Consider the following 23108-nt stretch of genomic DNA (forward strand, 5'->3'; position numbering starts at 1 on the left):
ATGTAATCAATCGCAAACACATTTGTCTTGCCTACTGTTAATTTTCTGAAATATAAGGACCATTTTTAAGCATCACCTATCAATAGCAAGTTAAACAATGTGCCTTTGTACACAGTGGGTAGTAATTGATTACATTTAATCGGGATTATGTAATCAGATAAAAAAAATTAAGTACTTAAAATTAGATTATATTACTTTTAAAAACTCGTAATTAGATTACAGTTACAGTTTTTTTTTACTGATTCAACCTATTATTCACACAACAGCAATAAATTATTCATAATCTATGGATTTTTCCTTATTCTTTTTTATCTTTAAATTTAGATTTTTCACCTAATATATTTACTTGAAGTCTCCCTGATATTTTAAATTAATATTTAGTAACGCATTTACATGTTCAAGTTTCTCTGATGTTGATTAATGGTCACATGACGTGAAGGTAAACAAATAATATATTTAATATTTTTTTGTCATGTAATTTGCAATCAGCAACGGACTACAATCTGTAAGTAATCTACCCAGCGCTGATTGTACATCAACTAATATATTAAATTCCATGGCATTTATTTATTCTTTAACAACGGCTATTACTCTTTCATCTCGTTCATAATTAGTGTTATTAATATGACGTAGGCTATCTGAAGGAATTTCCTCAATAGCTGATGAAGGGGATTCACGCCTTTCTGGTTGCTACGCAACAGCCGTCTGCTGTCACGCATGTGCGCGGTGCATAGTGGGAGTATCCGAGTGATGCTGAATCAGTGCAGGAGCGGAGGAGGCTGAAAATGGTGCAGCATCAACAAGGCGAAGAGGCGCAGCGGTCGCGCCAACGGAACTATGCGGCACTCATTAAACTCTCACTTTGAGATTTTACTCTGTCGACAGAAGAACAGGTCAGTAAACTGGGTTTTGTTCGCCAAGTGATTTTCTTTAAACAAAGCGTTACCGTGGCAATACTCTTGTCCCGTGTATGTTGGCACCTTGTCAATATTGATGCTGCGCTGGTGCAAGCCGCAGGTTTCCATTTATGCGCGTGCAGGTGCCCAACCGAGCACGCGAAAGCAAAATCTGTCACGATCTTGACAAACTATAAGGCACTTGGGCCTGAGTCAAAAATAGAAACTTACCTATTAGTATATATATTATTCATGGTTAAGGAAAATCATGAATAATTTACAATACATGCCACATAATGCAGCTGTACGTCAACAGCTCACGTGGCCCATCAGTGGGAGTTGTAGTTTTTCAGAGGTGACAATATCCAATGCAGTTTATGTCTGTTGTCTCATTGATGAACGACATATCCCAAAGTGCTTTTCGCTCCAGGCTCGAGCAGGGGAACGTTCTGCTGATTGTTATGCATTGCCCCAATGGACGGTGACCAAACGATGGTTTGGGGGTGGGACTTAGTCTTTAGGCCTGCTCATTGGAGCAGAGTGTGTTTGGGTGGGGTCCGTTCAGGCTGGTCCTTTTGGCACTGCGGAGAAAGGATGTGAGGAGACTGAGCCCACGCAGTCCTGAGCTCTTGACATTTAGTTAAGTCAGAATAATGAAGCTGCTCTCAGCAAATGCTTTATGCAATCAGAATCTCACTATAATTTTGTTAAAGTGTACTAGTTTAAGATGCAAACAGGCGAAGAGCCTGTTTACAGGCGAGGTTTATTTTTTTGGTCCATGCGCTTGATCTAATAAAGTTTTAATATTTTAATAAACAGTGCTTTGTCGTTTTATTGTACAATACTGTAAACAAACAAACAAAATTATAAAAATATGTATATTATATAAAACAAAGTTATATTTGTGCAGTAACATATTGTTACAATTATGGTTTTATTAGTGAAAAGTAAGATTATTTAAATAAAGCCACTAAAATGGCATCAGTTATACATCTATTGTATTGTAAGGTATGTAAAAAAAAAAAGAAAAAAAAAAAAGGTAGAAGTCATTAAAATCTAGCTTTTTATATACAGTATTTTGGGGCTCCCAAAGTTTGTTGAGAGTCTCCACATTCAATAAAACATTACATTTGTTAATACATTAGTGTGCAATTTGCAGTAAAAATGTGTGTGAACAGAACACATCATATTAAAGAAGCTTTGTGCGTTGATGGTTTATGGCATAATTATGAATGCTGAGATGCCTTCCTTGCTCTGTCCCTGTTTTAGAATGAGAAGAGTGTAGAATGAGAGGAGGAATTCCCTGCAATCTCCTGAAATATCTTATGTGTCTCTGCATCAGCTCGATGAAGGTGACAGAAGTGTTAAGGCGAATGTCTTATAATGTTTAATCAGTTTTATTAATTACATCCATTTATAACCCATTACATTCCTTAGAGAGCAGATTCATTTTAGAAAATGAGAGTGATTGTGCTTTATAAAGGTACACAGAAATAAAAATTTGAAGTCTTTTAAGGATATAAGTTAAGCACACACGGAGCCTGCAAATATAGACACACTCATGTGAAAAATTACCTCCTATGTTTCCATTTTACTGAGGTTAATAAGTGACTGTAACATGAGAGGATGCTTCAGGGTGTAGTTCAGTTCTGAGAGAAAGGGCTCTGTGTCTGACCGGCTCTTGTGGATACCTGATACTCTGCAGACATTACAGGAATCTCAAAAAAGCTATAGATGATTTACTTTGAATAATTTTAAGACAATCAGTGTTTTGTAATTGTTTTCAGAATTGTGTTTTTGTAAACAGTCTTTTCAGCAATGGTTTAAGACTGTTGAAATGCATAAAATGTATGCAGTTCCTGCAGATTTTTGCAGTGGATGCCTTTGTAATGTATAACCAGAAAATGGGATCATTGAGTATAGAAAATAGCTAAGCCCCAGATAATCACCTTCAGAGAAACATATGTCTATTCCTTTTGGCGTCTGTATTGTATTCTTCAAGCTGATGGAGACAATGCTGTTTTTGTTGTCAGTTTGTCACTTGTCTTGTCTTGTGTTGGTTTTGTGGATAATTATTTGTAGAGCTTGAATGCTTCCTATTTTTTTTTTTTTTTCATTCAATTAGTTTTTCTGAATGTTCATTATTATTTAATGGGGGTGAACATTTTTTGTTGCATGTTTAAGAAATAATTGTTTATATTAAAAATCTTATAATTTTAATACTGTATTTAATCCCAAAAATACTTTATAATACCTTTAACCTTTAAAAAAAACATAATATTATTTAAATAATAATGACATAGGCCTATATTTAAGAATGATTACACTGTAACTAATGTTAAAAAGTAATCAAATATAAGCAACCAGCATTCTCAAATCTATTTTATTTTTCGATTATATTTTTTTTTGTTCAAATGTTCGCTCAAATAAAAATTAATAAAGTAAATAATTGTATTTGACCCCACTTCAGTATCTTAGCTTACAAGTTTAGCAGCTGTGTCACTCACTGTGTTGCAGGTAAATGGCAGGGTTTGGTAAAGTGCTGGCCAGCCGATGCAGTGCGTAGGGCCAGGTGTCCACGTCGACGAAAACATGAACGGGGCGGGGGAGCAGGTCGACATCCTGCCCTCCAACTGCTTGGTAAAGGAGCGCTGGAAAGTGGTAAGTGTGTGTCTATATTTAGGTGAGAGTGTGTTAGTGGAATAAAGATGCCAAAATTGTCTGTTGCCTTTGTTGCCTCATCACACAGAACAAAATGCCCCACATATGCCCAACAGATGCTTTCAAATCAACTCAGTCTGTCTTCTCTCCAATGTGCGCCCAAACCATTTGGTTGTGGGCCAGTTCACAGCATTTCTCCTTCAAGCAGAAATGATTTGTTACTGTTTTAGTTTAATGGTATCTTTGAATGTGATTGTGGCTGTCCTTAAAACAGAATCTGACTCATTAGTGACTGACTTGAACTTAATTATTTCATAACTCATGTGATAAAGCATGTTTAAGCCAAGACTAATCAATATGCTTAGTTCATGCTACTAGAACTGAACTGCATGGAATTTAATTCAATCTTTCATGTTAAAAAATATGCTCTGTTATTAGAGCAGCTAAAGTAACTCAGCCAAACCTAATTTTGTCGTACTATTTATTGCCTGTCAAACAAATCTAGCCAGAAAAGCTTTTCTGTGAACATAGCTGATGTATTTGTCCTTTTTAGCTATGGGGCTTTCTCAGATCTTAAATTATGTTTATTCATGATGTACAGTACGTTCTTAAAGGTTTATGCTGATTCCTTATTAAGAAATGTTAACTGAAAGGTTCTTTGAGGATCCCAAAATGATTCTTCTATGTCATTGCTCCAAAAACACCATTTTGGATCCTTTGGAAGCAGAGTCGAAAGCGTGTGGAATAGATGACACTGGTTAAATCAATGCTCTGCCATGACTGACCTTGCTATCGTTGGTGTGTTCAGCTGAAGAAGATTGGGGGTGGAGGGTTCGGGGAAATCTATGAGGCCAATGACCTGTTGACACGGGAGAATGTGGCTCTTAAGGTGGAATCCGCTCAACAGCCAAAACAAGTGCTAAAGATGGAGGTTGCTGTGCTAAAGAAACTACAAGGTGAGGAGATGGATAGGATATTAATATATTTTGTCGTTTATCAAAAGACATTATGTGGTAATGCTGTTGCTTCTAAAGCTTTCGAGATTGTTCTATGTACTATGTACTATTTTTACTCTCATATAATATGTATCTTGACAATATCATTTTGGATTTATAAAATTATATTAAAAATATTCAGAAGCATAACTGTTTTCAACATTGATAATAGTAATAATAAAAAAAAATTAGCACCAAAATAAACATATTAGAACATTTTGAAGGGTAGTGTACAGTACATATTTGTCTTGACATATTGAGGCAGCAAGCAGGATGGTGTGTAGAGATATGGGATAATTTATCTGTTAATATACCCGCCATAATCTTTTTTTTTTTTTGATGTGCTCATATTAAATGCACACAGAGACGCACTGTGGCTTTAATGCCTGTCAAGGCAGTTTGCCTCAGCTGTAGTTCAGACATACAACTGGGAGTCTGTAAGGGTAATGAGCGTGTAGAACTGAAGGAAAGTGGGATTACCGCACTTTTCTCTCTCCCTGTCTATTTTTTGCTGCTCTCTCATGTCTTTATAACCTTCATGAAGGACACAATGGAAGTCCAAATGTCACTGCCTCTGTCTCTACCTGCTTGCTGAATGTGTTTTGTATGTGTGAGTTTGTGTGTGTGTGTGTGTGTCTCCACATGTCCATGCAGAAAGAAAAATGTCAGCTGTAATATGTGTGACTTCTAAGTATTATCAGTGACATTACTGCTTTCATTTCTTGTGCAGGAAAGAATCACGTTTGCAAATTTATTGGATGTGGAAGAAATGACAAGTTCAATTACGTGGTCATGCAGCTGCAGGTACAGTATTTTTTTTACTTCTGTTTTTATGCGTTTGTGTGTGTGTAAAACAACTGCAGCTGATTCTTTCTTTCTGTAGGGAAGGAATCTCGCTGATCTCAGGAGGAGTCAGCCTAGAGGGACGTTCAGTATGAGCACGACTCTACGGTTGGGGAAACAGATTCTGGAGTCTATTGATGCCATTCACTCTGTGGGCTTCCTGCACAGAGACATTAAACCTGTATGTCTTACTGTTGATGATATGATCTCTTTTCTCTTCCAATCCAATTACCTGGCTCCTGTCAGCTGATACTGGTCTCTCTCCTATCCGTAGTCTAATTTTGCCATGGGCCAATTGCCGTCTACCTGTAGGAAGTGTTACATGCTGGACTTTGGTTTGGCACGACAGTACACTAACACAAATGGGGAGGTGCGACCTGTAAGTATTACTTTTGCTTAATTTTCTGATACAGTCTTCTTCCTTCTTATATTCTGTCTGTTTAATTAAAAAAATTTTTTTTTTAATGGAAATAACCAAAAAAAGAAGAAGAAGAAAAAAGCCCAATAAGCAGCATTTTTCACATTTGTGTTTCGTGCATGTGCAGTTTTTACATTTACAGAGTTCATTTTGAGATTTGCTAAAGATCACATTTAAATTAAAAGGGTTATTCAGTTTTATTTTTTAAGACTTTTAGTGAGTATTGTATACAGTAGTGACAAGGGTAATCTAAATGTACAAGCATAGGAAATTAACCGATACGGTACTTACAGTATCATGAATCCCGATTTATTTAAGTTTTTATTTACTAATGAATATTTATGATTTATGTGTTTGACTTCATTTTTATGTTTCACTTTTCTCAGTTTTGTTTTGCAGTTCTTTTTTGGCACTCATGTTGAATCGCATGCTCCCCCGCCAAAGATGTTTGTCCCTGTTACCATAGCGACAGTCATATTGTGAGTTTTCCAAAATCTTGAAAAGATTCCTTCCTTACCCTTTGAAGGCCCTTAGAAGTCACCTAGTCTTCTCTAATGGTCGTGCCCTAAATGCTAAATCCTGAAGCACGCCCCCTTTGGACATATCAACACCCCTGCTGTACTGTCCCATACCCATATCCTACATCCTCCTCTATGTAAGAAACGTTCTGTACGTGTGTTCAATGAATTGTGCTCAAGCAGTATAGGAAAAAAACATAAATCCTTTCGCTCCACCCTTCCTTATATTTCCTTCCCATGTTTGCTTTGTTTCGATTATTCATTTACTTATTCCAACCTAAGCGTTAAAGTATAAAATGAAAGTTATATGAGTTTTTGTTAAAAGACTCTTATAAATGTTCTGCTTTAGCCCAGGACAGTGGCTGGGTTCAGAGGGACAGTACGCTACGCTTCCGTTAACGCTCATAAAAACAAGGTAAATGTAGTCTCAGCTTCAATTCACTAACTGTCTAAAGCATATAATGCACGAAAAATGTGTTGGCTGTATTTGCCTGTTTATTGGCTTTAATGAATCTTAAGTGGGTGATTCTTGGCCAGAATTACTACATTAAGAACCATTTTATTTTTAAGTAAGAGCACGCTTTTTAAAACTTTTTAATCTTTTTAACAGGAAATGGGTCGTCATGATGATCTGTGGTCATTGTTTTATATGCTGGTAGAGTTTACTGTTGGACAGTTACCATGGCGTAAGATAAAAGATAAGGTAAGACACTTATATCACTCCACATTAGCCAGTCCACATGAACATAATGGAGCTGTATTGAGTGCATTAATCCTTGTTGTACTCAGTTTTAAGAGCATTTGATATAAATATTTAAGACCTTTCAGAGTTGTTTTTGCTGTTAATCGTGTCTGTAATGTGCATCTGATAAACAGGAGCAGGTAGGACAGATTAAAGAGCGCTATGAGCACAGGAATCTATTGAAACACATGCCTGCTGAGTTTCATATCTTTTATGACCATGTGCTGGATTTAGATTACTTCACCAAACCAGATTATCAGGTAAACTATACAGACACGCCTCCAAACACCCATTCTTCCCACTTTTGTTTTTCAGCAAGAATGATTTAACTGGATCAATAGTGACAGTATATACATTTATAATATTGCCAATAAATGTATTTTTACTTCAAATAAATGCATTTGTTTTAAACTTTCAGCAAAAAATCCTGAAATAAATGTGTCATGGTTTAATCATAAATATTATATACTGTTTTCAACATTGATAATAAGAAATGTTAGTTAATGAAGACTGGAGTCTTGGCTGGTGAAAATTTAGCTTTGCAGGAATAACTTACATTTTATAATAATAAAAAAACATTTATTTTAAATTGCATTCATTCACAATATTACTGTTTTTTTATCAAATAAATGCAGCCTTGTTGAACAGGAAATGTATATATTTATACATATTTATATATATATACTTAAAATATACAGTAATATACATTATAAACATACATAAAATGTATATAAACATTAAATACAAATGTATTATTTAGTGCAACAGTTTCGAGTGAAAAATTCATTTCTTTCCTTTACCTTCCTCTGGTCTAGTTGCTAATGACGGTATTTGAGAACAGCATGAAAGAGAGGGTGATAACAGAAAATGAGCCTTATGACTGGGAAAAATCTGGAATAGATACAGCCCTCCCCACCAGCACACACACGCCACCACAACAAAACACACGGCAAACTGCTGGCATCATAGGGTAAGAATATGAACACACACACTCTTAAACAGTATCAGAACTTTTGCACAGTGGGAAGAGATTCTGGATTCTGAAGTTACTCTAGAGTGATTTAAAAAAGACTGATGTTAAACTGATATGGCTCTGAATTGTCTCTCTCAGGGTGGTGAATGTGACACCAGTACCTGGTGAATTACCGAGGGAAAGCATTGGTGATGTTCTGCAAGATGAACACCTGAGTAACCAAGAGAACGCTCCACCTGCTTTAATACCCAGCAGGCCGAGCGAACCTCCTCCAGCCCCACCTGCTGGTGAAGGATGGGATGAAACTGACTTCAACCGTAACAAACTCAGGATCAGCATCAGTAAGGTAGTAAGTATTTTGAATGTATTATGCCAAAATTGTCACATTAATTTAAATGTAATTAGTATGAAACATGATTTTAGATCAGTTGAGTCTTTAATACTGCATTTCTTCTCAGACACAAGTAGCAGTAGAGGATGGGGTGGAGCATTTAGTAGGAGGGAGGTCCGTTTCCCCAGCGAGGGGTGGAGAAGAAGAACCTCAGGCCCGTCCTCCAAGGTACCGTAGAGTCAATAGCCCAGAATCTGACCGCCTGTCTGCTGCAGAGGATAGAGGCGATGCTGCAGATAAACGGTGAGGAAAGCGTGTGCTTGAAAATTCTTTTGGCTGACATTTAGTTTTTCTAAAGGTCATTTGTCTGCATGTGTCTTGTTCGTGAGGAAAGCATGCAAAAGTGGCTTCCTGATAAGAAAGGATGTAAAGTTTTTGTTTCATACAGCAATATTTTGCTCTGACATTTTGGATGGCATCTGTGAATTTAATAAAAGTGAAGTGCATACTGTTCTTATTTTGATAACATATGGCAATTTTTATGATCAAAATGGTTTGGCACGCTAAATCAGCCTTTTATATTAGGAACAGATTAACATGAAAGACAAAAACAGTTTTTATTGGATATAATGTTTAGATCTTTAGATATCCATTTTTTAATTGTATAAATTTCTGATTATCTAATATTTTGTTAATTAAATAATTATTAAATGATCTCTCTGGACTATTAATCAGATCACGATTATTAGTAATTATAAATAAGTGATTCTAATAAAGCTATGATGTAATTATAAGTATTATAAATATAATATTTAATATTATACACAGTGACCATATTTATTCGTTTCAAACTAATTATAACATTTAATAAATAAATTAGTCACATGAATCATTCTTATATGCAGATTTGGTACTCAATAAACATTTTCTCCTTATGTGGAAAACAGCTGTGCTGCTTAATATTTTTTAAAGATTCTTCGAGTGAGAGAAAGTTCAAAAGAACAGCATTTATTTGAAATAGATTTTTTAGCAACATTATAGATGTTTTTACTGTCACTTTTGATTAAATGCTATTTAAATTTTAATTAATCCTTGCTGCATAAAAGTATCCCACTTTTACTGACCCCATAGTTTTTAACTGTAATGGTCCTGCAAATTAAAGTCTAGTTAAATAGTTGTTATCCAGTTGATTCTGTGTCATGGCCTTTGTGTGTTTTTTGGCAGCTCTCGTTTGGACATGCTGGGTTCTCCATCCAGGCACGTCTACTCTTCCCAGCCTGCTCAAATGTTCTCTTTAGAAGCTGGACAAGGAGAACGATTGGCCGGTGGCCACAATGATGTCTCTGCAGATGGTGACCAGGAAGCCCACAGCAATGCCTTCATCCGCTCAGTCCCGCTGGCAGAGGAGGAGGACTTTGACAGCAGGGAGTGGGTGATGATTGACAAAGAAACAGAGTTAAAAGACTTCCATCCTGGGGCAGAGCCCACCACCTCAGGCACCACGGATGAGGAACCAGAGGAATTGCGCCCCCTTGAGGACCACGAGGAGAGGAGAAGGAAAGGACATATGCATGGTGGAGCTGAGGCTGTGGTACGACCCAAAACGCAACGTGGGATGTTGATTGTAGCAGAGGACGAGGGGGCGGGACCGAGCCCCGCCCATTCACCTTGTCACTCGTTGCCTCATACCTGCCCAAGAAGGAGTGAGTCAGAGCCATTTGGACATGAAGGACCGGTAAGGCACACCTGAGTGTGTATGTGTGGGCATGTGTGTATGGGTTATCCTGATTACTTAATATGTTTGATGAACTCTAGCTCCATCATAACAGCTTTCTAAAACGTTTAAATCTATTTTGAAATATAATTTCACATTTTATCAAACACCAGTAGAATGTGAGTGCATTTTTATCATCAAAGTCTGTGTGAATTTTAATAGGCAATTCATTTGATTTCTGTTATATCACATTTCTGAGTGAAATGGGACATTCAACAGCAAAAAAGGACCATAGCAAGCTAGATAAAAGGAAGAGCAAATTAAAATTTATTGCTGATTATTTAAGCATTTTTTTTTTTTTTATAAAAAGCTTAAATAATAATGTTATAAATAACAAACACAGATGAATAGTTTACAATAAAACCAGAAGCATCAATTAAGAAAGTAAATATGATCAATTTTGATTTCATGTTGGCTTTGGACTTCTTTCTTCTAAGAATGCAACACTGTGTGTAATTTACGTCTGTACACTGGCATAGATATAATTGTTGAAATGATGTTACATGTTGATGACTGAATTACTGTGGGGTTTTTTTTTTTCATTTATGTGAACAGACACATAGATTACATTTTCTATGCTACAGTTCAAAAGTTTGAAAAAAAAAGTTCCTAAGGCTGCATTTATTTATTTAATAATAAAAAGGTAATATTACAATTTTAAATAACAGTTTTCTAACTGTTTGCTATAACAATTTTAATTTTCACTACTATTACTATGACATAAGCCTTTAGAAATCAATCTAATATGTGGATTTAGTACTCAAGACATAATAAAATGCTGCATATTTTTTTTTAAATCATACTGACCTCAAAGTTTTGAATGGTAGTGTAACATTTTTAAAAGGGTAAAGTTTTTAACATTTCAAGTTGTATTACTGAATAAATGGAGTAAGAGTAGTGTTTTTTATATACCTAATGCATTGACTAATTTGAACAAATTGAACCTTACTTAAATAAGATGAAGTTTCTGACATCAGTAGGCGCTATTATATCTCTGTGTTTAGGTCATGTTATGGATGTAATGTTATGCCTACTAGCATTTGTTTGCAAGCTGCTATTCTATTTTTTTACATAATGACATCAGTACGAGAAAGGATCATTTAAGCATCTGATAACTTGTACTGCAAGACAGTAAACATATGTTGTTTGTATGTGGGTGTTTGTATACAGCCTTGATGTACTGTACGTGTGTTAAATAAGCTTATGCATTTGTGTTGAGCTGCATGTTTAGGGTTTTGTGGTTGTGTGTGTGTGTGTGTGTGTGTGTGTTTGTGCACATCACAATTAATTCACAGCCAAGCTTAGTTTGCTCATTGGTCATACAGGGGTCTGTGTGCACACGTTGGCTCCTTCACAACATATAGAACATACATTCACCCGTACATAAGCTTAAACAAATCTGTCTTTAGTGTGAGACAGATGTGGGCTGGTCTTGTCCTCTGAACGAGTTACGGCACATCTATGTGTTTGTACCACCCATTTGATATAATGTTTCGTTTATCTCTTGTTTTTCATTGGTGTGTTTTTGTGTGTGCATCACACACAATCTTAGACAAAAAAACACGCTTTTTTCAATACTTCGCGTTTAAGTTTTTTCCTCAGCCTGATTCCTCTTTTCCTCCACTCTTATTGGTCTTTTTCAGTTGGAGGAGGACAGGCCACACCCACATCACTCATTCCCGAGGTCCGCCCATTTGAGAAGACTGGCGTCGTACGTGTTTTCCTCTGCTACCATGGACCCGGAGCCCTATCCCCATGAACTCGGGGGAGCGGCCATTCAGCGCAGCCGCTCGGCTGAAAGCAGCCCCGCCCACCGCCACGCCCACCGCAGACACACGCCCCTGTTGCCAGGCAACCCCAGAGCACGGAATTCTGTACTAAACCTCCCACGTCTACACATTCAGCAAATGCTGGCCAAACTTATGAACAAGACATGATTCCCCCGCCATCAGTGTACACAGACACATATGTGTGATGCCGTTTAATTGAAGGAGAGCACGAGTGCACACTTTTTTGCCCATAGATGAACAAAGTTTAGTATGGGCAATAAACTTGGGTTTGTGATTCTGAGATATTTGTGTGTGTGTGTGTGTGTGTGTGCAAGATATGAGACGCTCTCCAGCTAAAGTGAATTTAAAAAATCCATGGTTAGAGAGTTTGACTCCTAAACCTGAGGTTGTGGGTTTGAGCCTTGGGCCGGCAATACCACGACTGAGGTGCCCTTGAGCAAGGCACTGAACCCCCAACTGCTCCCCAGGCGCCGCAGCATAAATGGCTGCCCACTGCTCCGGGTGTGTGTTCACAGTGTGTGTGTGTGTGTGTGTGTTCACTGCTGTGTGTGTGCACTTTGGATGAGTTACATACAGAGCATGAATTCTGAGTATGGGTCACCATACTTGGCTGTATGTCACATCACTTATTTATTTATTTATTTTATTATTTATTTTATTTAATTTATTTATAAGAAAAGAAAAAAAAAGAGACACACAAACACCAAAAACACATTGTTACCTCCATCAGGGGTGTTTCATGCAGAACTGCTGGTGTTTGGTGGGACAGGCACTTTGACTGAAGTGACGAGAATATTGTTTTTGTAGAATATGGTGTTTTTGGCTTAGGCTTCTTAGATTCCCATCAGCACTGTCATCTTCTGTGTAAGAGAACAGTTGTGATGCAGGCTGGATAGTGTGATTATGTTTTCAGGGATGAATGTCATTGAATTACAATGAATGTTGGATCTCTTTATATAGAATCTTTTAGGCATCTTTTGTAGCCAAGAGAAGGCATGACATTAACCACTTACAATGTGTGAATCCTCACAGGGTTTGTACCTCTTACATTTCAAGGAAAATATTTTTGCTGTATAGAAGAGAAAAACAGTGAGCAAAGACAGATAAAATGAGTTGTGTGTACACATTTCCAAGGTGTGAGTATTAGGCCTGTATTGCATGACTAAAATTATGTAGACACACATTTCTATGTAATGAATTTGGCTGTTTCAGCTAATTCCTTTACTAAAAGGATGCAGAAAAATCAACTATACAGCCATATGCAGCCTCCTTAGACATTTTTAGGTGAATGGCCTTAAGGAAAAAAATATATATATATTTACTAATATAATAGTTAATATATAGTTTAAAAAAATATATTTACTTAACTAATTAATGTGAGGTTGGTGTGTCTCTACATACTTTTGGTCATGTAGTTTAATTGTAACTATGATTTTGTCTTCCATATTAGCTATAAAAATATATTTGAAGATAATTTTCTCTACCATAATTATTATCTTTCAGTACTACTGAAACAAATACATATTGCTTTCTGATGATAGTAGGTACCATGTGAACAGTGAGCAATGTTTATCAGATGGCAAGAATGTCATAAACACAACATCCTAGATGTAAAGACGTTTGTCTAATAGGGAGTTGAAAATTGATTAAAGTTCTGGAATAGAGATGTATTAAATACATTATTATATAATGAAGTGCAATAGAGCTTAAGGCAATAGTTGTGTAAAAGCAAGACCGAGCCTCTTTCTTTGGTTTTGTCACACATGCATCAGTGGTTTGATACAGTATTGTTCAAAATAATAGCAGTACAATGTGACTAACCAGAATAATCAAGGTTTTTAGTATATTTTTTATTGCTACGTGGCAAACAAGTTACCAGTAGGTTCAGTAGATTGTCAGAAAACAAACAAGACCCAGCATTCATGATATGCACGCTCTTAAGGCTGTGCAATTGGGCAATTAGTTGAAAGGGGTGTGTTCAAAAAAATAGCAGTGTCTACCTTTGACTGTACAAACTCAAAACTATTTTGTACAAACATTTTTTTTTTCTGGGATTTAGCAATCCTGTGAATCACTAAACTAATATTTAGTTGTATGACCACAGTTTTTTAAAACTGCTTGACATCTGTGTGGCATGGAGTCAACCAACTTGTGGCACCTCTCAGCTGTTATTCCACTCCATGATTCTTTAACAACATTCCACAATTCATTCACATTTCTTGGTTTTGCTTCAGAAACAGCATTTTTGATATCACCCCACAAGTTCTCAATTGGATTAAGGTCTGGAGATTGGGCTGGCCACTCCATAACATTAATTTTGTTGGTTTGGAACCAAGACTTTGCCCGTTTACTAGTGTGTTTTGGGTCATTGTCTTGTTGAAACAACCATTTCAAGGGCATGTCCTCTTCAGCATAGGGCAACATGACCTCTTCAAGTATTTTAACATATGCAAACTGATCCATGATCCCTGGTATGCGATAAATAGGCCCAACACCACAGTAGGAGAAACATGCCCATATCATGATGCTTGCACCTCCATGCTTCACTGTCTTCACTGTGTACTGTGGCTTGAATTTAGAGTTTGGGGGTCGTCTCACAAACTGCCTGTGGCCCTTGGACCCAAAAATAACAATTTTACTCTCATCAGTCCACAAAATGTTCCTCCATTTCTCTTTAGGCCAGTTGATGTGTTCTTTGGCAAATTGTAACCTCTTCTGCACATGCCTTTTTTTTAACAGAGGGACTTTGCGGGGGATTCTTGAAAATAGATTAGCTTCACACAGACGTCTTCTAACTGTCACAGTACTTACAGGTAACTCCAGACTGTCTTTGATCATCCTGGAGGTGATCATTGGCTGAGCCTTTGCCATTCTGGTTATTCTTCTATCCATTTTGATGGTTGTCTTCCGTTTTCTTCCACGTCTCTCTGGTTTTGCTCTCCATTTTAAGGCATTGGAGATCATTTTAGCTGAACAGCCTATCATTTTTTGCACCTCTTTATAGGTTTTCCCCTCTCTAATCAACTTTTTAATCAAAGTACGCTGTTCTTCTGAACAATGTCTTGAACGACCCATTTTCCTCAGCTTTCAAATGCATGTTCAACAAGTGTTGGCTTCATCCCTAAATAGGGGCCACCTGATTCACACCTGTTTCTTCACAAAATTGATGACCTCAGTGATTGAATGCCACACTGCTATTTTTTTGAACACACCCCTTTCAACTAATTCAACTAATTGCCCAATTGCACAGCCTTAAGAGCGTGCATATCATGAATGCTGGGTCTCATTTGTTTTCTGAGAATCTACTGAACCTACTAGTAACTTGTTTGCCACGTAGCAATAAAAAAATATACGAAAAACCTTGATTATTCTGGTTAGTCACATTGTACTGCTATTATTTTGAACAATACTGTACATGTACGCAGATATTTGAACTTGATTATAGCTTATTCAGCAAATGAATGTTGCCATTTTTTTGTTCCTGGGCATAGAAATCATGCATAAATAAGTTTTTGAAACCAGAAGTGCAGCGTTGTTGTCATAGAAATTAGACTACACATTGTGTCATAACCAGGCATAATGCAATAAAATGACAAGCGTTTTTGTGCTAGACAACAGTAGCCACAAAATTTTTAGATTACATAGTTTTAATTTCTGTTATCTGTATTGTAAAGTCCTTCAGCTTCAATTCAGTTGAGATATACACATATCTGAGGGAAATTAAGATTGACTGTTTGTAGGCGAGTTCATTTTTCACTTGAAATTTGTGCTATAAAAATGCTATATGACTCGAGGCTCTGGATATCAGCGAATATGTGAATCTTGCTAAAAATGCAGTTTCTTTTTAAACTATAATTTGTTTCGCTGGGAACTCAGCATTCATAGCAGTTGGCTCCTGGTGTCTTTGCTGCTTTGGGTGTTTTAATGCAATTCACACCAATCACTGTTTATCTGAAATAACCAATGTACTGTAAAGTGTATGTTCAGAAGAGTTTGTATCTGATCTGTGTAAGACAGCTGATCCAAATGTCTTCCTAACGGAGAAGATGGGCACAGACTGAATGACCCTACATATAGACACAAAAGCTTGGCTGTAACTAATTTTTTACAGTTTGGTTGTATTTTTTTTTAATGCAGGATAATATTAAGCAAATAGATTTCTGCATCCCAAAGATTGTAAATTGCTTTTGTACTATACAAAATTCTGGGGTATGTGATATTTTTTTCTCTTATGCTCACTAAGGACTCATTTAGTTAATCAAAAACACAATAAAAACAATAATATTGTGAAACATTATTACAATTTAAAATAATTTTTTTTTCTATTTGAATAAACTGTAAATTTTAATTGATTCCGGTGATGGCAAAGCTGAATTTTCAGCATTTTACTCCTGTCTTTAGTGTCACACGATCCTTTAGAAATTATTCTGATATGCTGATTTGATCTTTGAAGGGTTTTCTTTTTATTATTATTATTATATATTATGTTTTGATTAATAGAAAATTGATAAAAAATAGAAACCTTTTATAACATTATCAATGTATTTTAAAGACATTATAAATGTCTTTACTGTCACTTTTAATCAATTTAATAAACCTTTGCTGAATAAAAATATTAACTTCAAGAAAATATTTCTTAATGACCCCAAACTTTTGAAAAGTAGTGTATTCACACATTCTGTCATATTCAAATCTTGAAAAGACAAATATCTTTTCATTGGTATATTGGTATACATTTTTTAAATTTCTTAAGAAGAAAATAATTTCCCAGGAAATGTGTTTTCAAGCTGGTGAAGATTAAAACTGCCCGTTTGCATAATGTGAGGTGACTTGTTCAGATAGTTTGAAGACGGTTAGAGGAAGTTTAACATATGTCATCACTGCTTTACTGAGAGATTAAAAATAATGTTGTCCATTTCTTCTGAATCCATATGGTGTTCCATGTAGTACCATATTTTATGCTAAACCCAATATTCATTCAAGCCAAACGGCTTTTCAGCTTCATGCCAATCAACATCCTTTACCTCTCACATTCTCTGCCTCTAACCGGGTCAAATTTGAGCTTGTCAGAACTCTCCAGAGACAAACCTTTATCTGTTTGAGTAGAAAAATATTAAAATTTATTCTTTTATGTATTTAATAATGTATTGAGAAAAGCCTAAAACCATGTAGGTGGCTTCTCACAGATCAGTATTATGAATCAATTTTAAGGAATTTTATGAGTCAAAATTTATATCGTACCTCTGACTTTTTATTGCGGAAAAATGTTACTCATCAGCTGATCCCAGACCTGCTTACATAAACATTACATGTGTGAATCAGGGTCAGCATTAAACAGGAGGCTTTCACAAAATAGCTAGTGCAATAAACACCATAGGGGGTGTATAGTAGACTTGTAATATGTACAAGCATGTATTTTAAGCTTTTGTAAAATTGCAAGTCTCTGGACATTACTCATTGCTCTGTGTGTCCACTGCTGTACATACTGTTAGCTGAGCACTGTCTTTGAATCTACACTTGAAATCACAAATGAGCTAAATCATTAAAAACAAATAGTGATAAATTATTACACTGTAAAATTGACTTTTGTGCCTTTTCAACCATGTATGTCATTCTAAAAAGACAATCCTGCAAAGCTTGTATACAACCAAATCACAAGTAAATAATTTGAAAAATGACTAAAGAGTGGACTTTTCTCTCACAATGTGGTCTAGGTGTGCTTCTTATTACATTACAAGTGTTCTTGTGCAGCCTTAGCTTGTACAACCTACAAACCTGAAAACCTAACAACAAATTTATTTTAACCTCTCCAACTCTTTCATCATTACTTCACTAATTTCTTTTCTCTTTTTCTTGCATTGCTACCGGAGGCCGCAGTGGCTGAACCTTTGCCTTCTTCCTCTCAGACACGTCTGAAGCGAGTCGACTTTGTGTCTGGTGTGTTGATGTTTGACGAACTAAGAGAAGAGGGTCCGAAGACTGGAGGCTCCACCAGTGATGGAAGCCCTCGGAGTAGTGAGGGAAGCCCAGAGGGTGCTGCATCCACTCTACTCGCCCCGGCCCACCGGGACCACGACCAAGAAGAGGGCTCACGCACGCTGGTGCTTGTGTCTGCCGGAAACGGGCAGGTTTCACCTGGAGATGGGCAGGGAACTCTCGCCGCGATGACACCGCAGGGAGAGCGACCCTTGCCGGATGAATCCGAACCTGGTCCTCTCTCCTCCTTCGTTAAGTCAGAGCCCAGACCTATCATCATGACAACTGCAGCTGTTATCACCAGCAGTTCTTCCTCACCGCCATTCACCAAGGTGGAACGCACTTTTATTCACATTGCTGAGACGACGCATCTCAATGTCATGATGGCCAGACACCGTCCGCCTGGCCTGGATGAGCTGATGTCTACTGAGCATGTGAAGGAGATGGGTGGAAAGAAAGAGGAGAGGGAAAGGGTCACTGAACGAGAGCAAAAGGAAAGTGAGGGGATTTCATCAAAGAGAGAAGAGGATGAGGGGGAAAAGGAAGAGGATGAAGCGGAAGAAAAAGTAAATATGAATGACATAGAGAAGGCAGAGGCTTTGTCACATGTCCAGCCAAAGACTACAGTAATTGAGGTAGAAGAAGTCTCCAGAGAAGCCAAAATGGAAGGCAGACCAGATGGGTTTGCACCAGAAGTAGAGAAGCAAAGGGAACAGGAGCAGAAAGAGAGTCCTTCAGAAACATCTGAACAACACAGAGATCCAGAGGTGGAGGATGAGAAGGACATGTCTCCACCAGAGGCGGAGTCACCTGATAGAAAGCCACTCCAGCAGAGGCGGAGCCGTATCCCTGTGCTTATGTCAGAGGAGGAAACAGGCTCAGATAAATCTTCGCAGATGAGTCAAGAGCAGTTGCAGCGAACTCGCAAAAGCCGACAACATCAGCTGGCTCGTCTTGTCCTGGAGCGTAAACAAACCCACCTGAATCGTTCTCGCTCCGCTTCCTCGCACTCCACGACACAATCAACCACTGCATCTGAAGATGAAACCCACCAATCAGACGACTCAGCGAGAGGAGATAGAGGAGCAGATGGGAGGATTAGGAGCAGAATCCCTCGTCCAGTCACACCTATCATGGGGACATCTGACCAACTAGGTGCCACGACCCTTCCACAAACCCAGAGATCTGTGTCTTTCATTCATTACAGGTGGGTGGAGCAGAATTTCAACTTAAATGTAATTTTTTTTTAAATCTGCACTACCTGTCAAAATTTGGACACACTGAATTTGTTTCTTAAGATTAAAAAAAAATATATATATATTTTTTTTAGGGAGTCAAATTGTTTTAATATAATAATAATACTAATAATAATAATGGTAATTTTATATTATTCATATTCTTTTTCTTGTTATATCTCTAAGACAGAAATGCATGTTGAACTCACAGCACATACAAAGATAGAGTGTGTAGCATTTTCTGTGAATGGCTCCATTTTGAGGAACTAGAAAAACGCTGGATCATGAGGCCCTTGTGTGAAAATAAACACAGTGTTCCAGTTCACTCTGAAACATGCTCTATTACATATTTAATTAAACCATATACATTTTGGTTTTTAGTTCAGCTGACATATATATGTTTGGTGAAGATTTGGGTGTTTATTATAAAATTTTATTGATGTAAAATTGCGATATTGAATCTACCTCAGATTTTGCTTGCCACCATTACTGACAAACTATATAAAGAAATTCATAAAAGAGGATCCTGTAATACCTCTGATTGATATGACTCATTCTTTCCTCTCGCCAACAGAACCAACAGTTCTATCAATCCCAAGATTCAAAAGTCTGCAAGTCTGCACACAAATATCCATCAGCAGCCACCTAAACCTCAGCTCCGTCCCTCTAAAACACTTCCACCCCGTACACCATCTTCAGGCCCCTCCCACTCACAAGCAAGTCGGACCGCCACACGTACCATTACCCGTACCTCAGCACTTTATGCCACTCGGAGCATCAGCACCTCTCCTCGGAGCCACGTCACCTCTCGCACCGACAGCCCTTCGCCTCAGCGCATTCGTCGACAGCCTGCAGCCAATGAAATGCAACGACAGCCCAAACCTCCTTGCCCGTCGCAGTCCAAATCCAAACCTCAGGATTCCACCCCCAAAAAGAGCAAAACCCAACCATCAACCTCATCGCAAATGGCAAAGAAAGATCCAATGGAATCAAAGACTAAAACAAGATAATTAAGACTTCATTCCTGCAGGTGATCTTCATTTTCAGCATCATCGCAATCACTCTCTGAATCATCAGTGTTGGACTGTACTTCTCATTAAACAACAAGTTCAACCAGACAAAATGGATGGATGTGTTCATTATTCAGCAGCTATGAAATACCTCTAACGAGGAGAACCTCTGACATTTACACTCACAGTGTGTGTGAGGGAGAGTTGTCATTAATGAAGTGTGTTGGACAGATGAACACACCTCATATGCCTTAAACCTGCAAAGGAAATAACTGCTACCATCACAACAAAGCTTCCACAGGCTTTATCCTCCTGTTCACCCCGCAAATGCCATGATCATGTTAAATAATACAACCAATCACATTGTACACATTATAAGATTCTACTGCGGCTTAAAGCTTTTAAATACATTACACTACATGCTATTTATTTTAATTTAATATCAGTTCCGAAACATACATTTTGAACCAACATCTCAATATCAGAATTGGGAAAATATAGCTTTATCGAAACTAAAAAAAAAAAAAGTCCCAAATATTTGGATTACTCAGCTAGTTGGTGTTTAGGACAGACTTTTTCTATCAACTTCTGCCGTCAATTTGTGTGTTTTAAGATTTGTATTTATCTCAAATAATAATAATAGTAATTTGCACCAAAACTCTGTGGTTCTGTGCAGAACATGTAGAAATAAATCATAAGTCTGGTATGAATACCCAAATTTAATCTCTACAAAGAACTAAAATGACTAAGGTTGCTGCTACAGTTTGATGTCAATCATACAATCATCTTGGCCCCACCTACTGTTTCTGATTGGGTCAATCTATCTGTGACACTCATCTGGTAAATTTATTTGTAACCAGATCCCGGACCAGTGGCATCCATTTGGAAATGCTAGTCCGCTTCTGTTTATCTTTTGCAAAACTGTAGATAATGTAAGCACTACTTTTGAAAAATAAAGTTATATTTTTGTTCCAAAAAAACAACGTAGTCAACAAAAAAGATTAATGGATAAAATAGGACTAACCATTCTATTCTGTATGCCAACTTTGCAGTTCAAAGAATGCTTGAGAGAGCTGAATGAAGGTCAAAGAGAACATGGAAGCTTCTCAAAAATCTGACACATCAAGGAGAATAAAGCAGCAGGAACCGATAATGTGTGTTAAAGTAGCATGTCGGATGTAGATTTCAGATGACTAAGGTGCTATCATGTCTGCTCTAGTCATTGGTGTTTTTTTCTGTCCTGTGCTTGGATTAAAACCCAAACATCCATGAAGACTGTCAAATCAGTGGAAGAGAAAATTGTCCTTAGTGCACACTAGCCAGTGTTATTTGTGTGTTAACTTAAAGGGAGTGCTTAATTTGGACCATGCCCACTGCAGAACCATTGCATGCTGTTGTTTGGATGAAATCACAGGAAAATACTCTCTGTGGTATTTTCCAGAATTTTCCATCTGCGGAAAACCCTGAAGACTCTCTCTGCTCTTAATACTGACAAGATTCGAGGAACGGCACCTCCTCCTGTTTGGTCATCTCTCTTCAGTGTGTTGCTTGAGAGAGAATTTGCATGAATATGCCTCATGAATCTTGATTGACTTATACTACAGAGCAAACTTCCTGAGTTATACAATTAAAAATTATTGCAAATTATCAAAGATGCCATTCAATAAACACAAGTTCCATCACTGTTTTGGATGATGTTTTGTGTCTTTCTTTCCAGAAAATCTCAGTGAATGTTCTGCATATAGGGAATCTGCATGTCCTGGCTGTGGTAAAAGTGAGAGGAATTAAGTATCATCTGTGTAAAAATGGAGCAATAACAGAGAATCGCATCATCTTAGATCTTAGTGTCCTTCAGGCTATTTCAGAGCTGGATGTTTTTGTTACCCATGCGACCCTAAAGCTCATTAATAATGGTGGGAATAAAATAGCAGATTTTTGTTTTACTAATTCTTTTGCTTACCAAGACTGCATTAATTTGATCAGAAACTGTGTAAAAACAGTAACCCTTCTTTATTTTAATATATCTTAAAATTTCATTTTTTTTTTCCTGTGATGGCAAAGCTGAATTTTCAGCAGTCATTACTCCAGTGTTCAATCTCTCACGATCCACTCATTCACTGCAAAATGTCATTTTAAAGTCTAATCTCGACAGAATAACTTATTCCAGCACAAACAGTTGTCAAGATGGGATTGGAGCGTTAAAAAACTAAATAAACTGTCTAATCTTACCTCTACAAGTTCTGTCTGCATGATTGAGACTAACTGAGGACTGAGATAAAAAAAAATGTTGTATAGTCAAACATGCTCTGCCATTGAGATCATTTAACTTGTCGGTTCATGTTGCTGAAGTGGTTTTGTGTAATAATCTGATTGTATAATTCCTGTTAATGGTCATTACAGCAATTTCAGATTAACTGCTCGTCATCATACTCCTTTCTGATTGGAATTTTTTGTGGAGGGTTTCTACAGTGAATGCCCATGGTGAAATATCTCATCCCATTTCCTCTGAGGATTGTACAACAAAAGCTTTGATTCTAAACTCTGATTCAAAAGCAGCAACTCTCTCTATGGCTGAAGAAGGCAGAGAGGGAGGAAATATGGATGGTGTTTGGGAAGGGGCTTCATTAAGTCTTATTTATGAAGTACTGGTCATTCGTATCCTCTAATAACCTTCTGTCTATCTTTGACTCTGCTTGTTGAAGCTCTTCACCATCACAGCACTCAACAAAAATCATCCGCACACTTCAATAATCAAACTAAAGCAGAGGTGAATGTCTATTCACTCTTGGAATTTGTGTTAACTGTGTTTGAATTGTATCATAGTGTTTCTAATAGTGTAAAAAAATCAACAGCTTAACTTTTGAACTGTAGTGTAAATGTCATCAAATCACTTGATATAACTTTATATCATTTAAGTAATTTTGATGTTTTTTTGCCTATGACATT

General features: G+C 37.1%; 1 protein-coding gene across 2 annotated transcripts; it reads left to right on the forward strand.

Annotated features, from left to right (window-relative positions):
- Nucleotides 1–757: 757 nt before the first annotated feature.
- Nucleotides 758–21849, forward strand: LOC128031369 (tau-tubulin kinase 1-like). 2 transcript variants are annotated; one of them, XM_052619585.1, is made up of 15 exons: nucleotides 758–893; nucleotides 3414–3557; nucleotides 4366–4513; nucleotides 5283–5356; nucleotides 5436–5576; nucleotides 5670–5774; nucleotides 6681–6746; nucleotides 6942–7034; nucleotides 7208–7333; nucleotides 7889–8043; nucleotides 8185–8395; nucleotides 8505–8680; nucleotides 9602–10112; nucleotides 17812–19124; nucleotides 19727–21849. In XM_052619585.1, exons 2-15 carry the CDS (start codon nucleotides 3450–3452, stop codon nucleotides 20160–20162), a joined length of 3663 nt encoding a protein of 1220 aa, XP_052475545.1. In that variant the 5' UTR covers nucleotides 758–893; nucleotides 3414–3449; the 3' UTR covers nucleotides 20163–21849. The 2 variants fall into 2 exon arrangements, with proteins under 2 accessions (XP_052475545.1, XP_052475546.1); XM_052619586.1 differs by having other exon boundaries at nucleotides 8185–8392.
- Nucleotides 21850–23108: the final 1259 nt, after the last annotated feature.

The sequence above is a fragment of the Carassius gibelio genome, chromosome A17 (genome assembly GCF_023724105.1).
Source record: "Carassius gibelio isolate Cgi1373 ecotype wild population from Czech Republic chromosome A17, carGib1.2-hapl.c, whole genome shotgun sequence".
Taxonomy (NCBI): Eukaryota; Metazoa; Chordata; class Actinopteri; order Cypriniformes; family Cyprinidae; genus Carassius; species Carassius gibelio.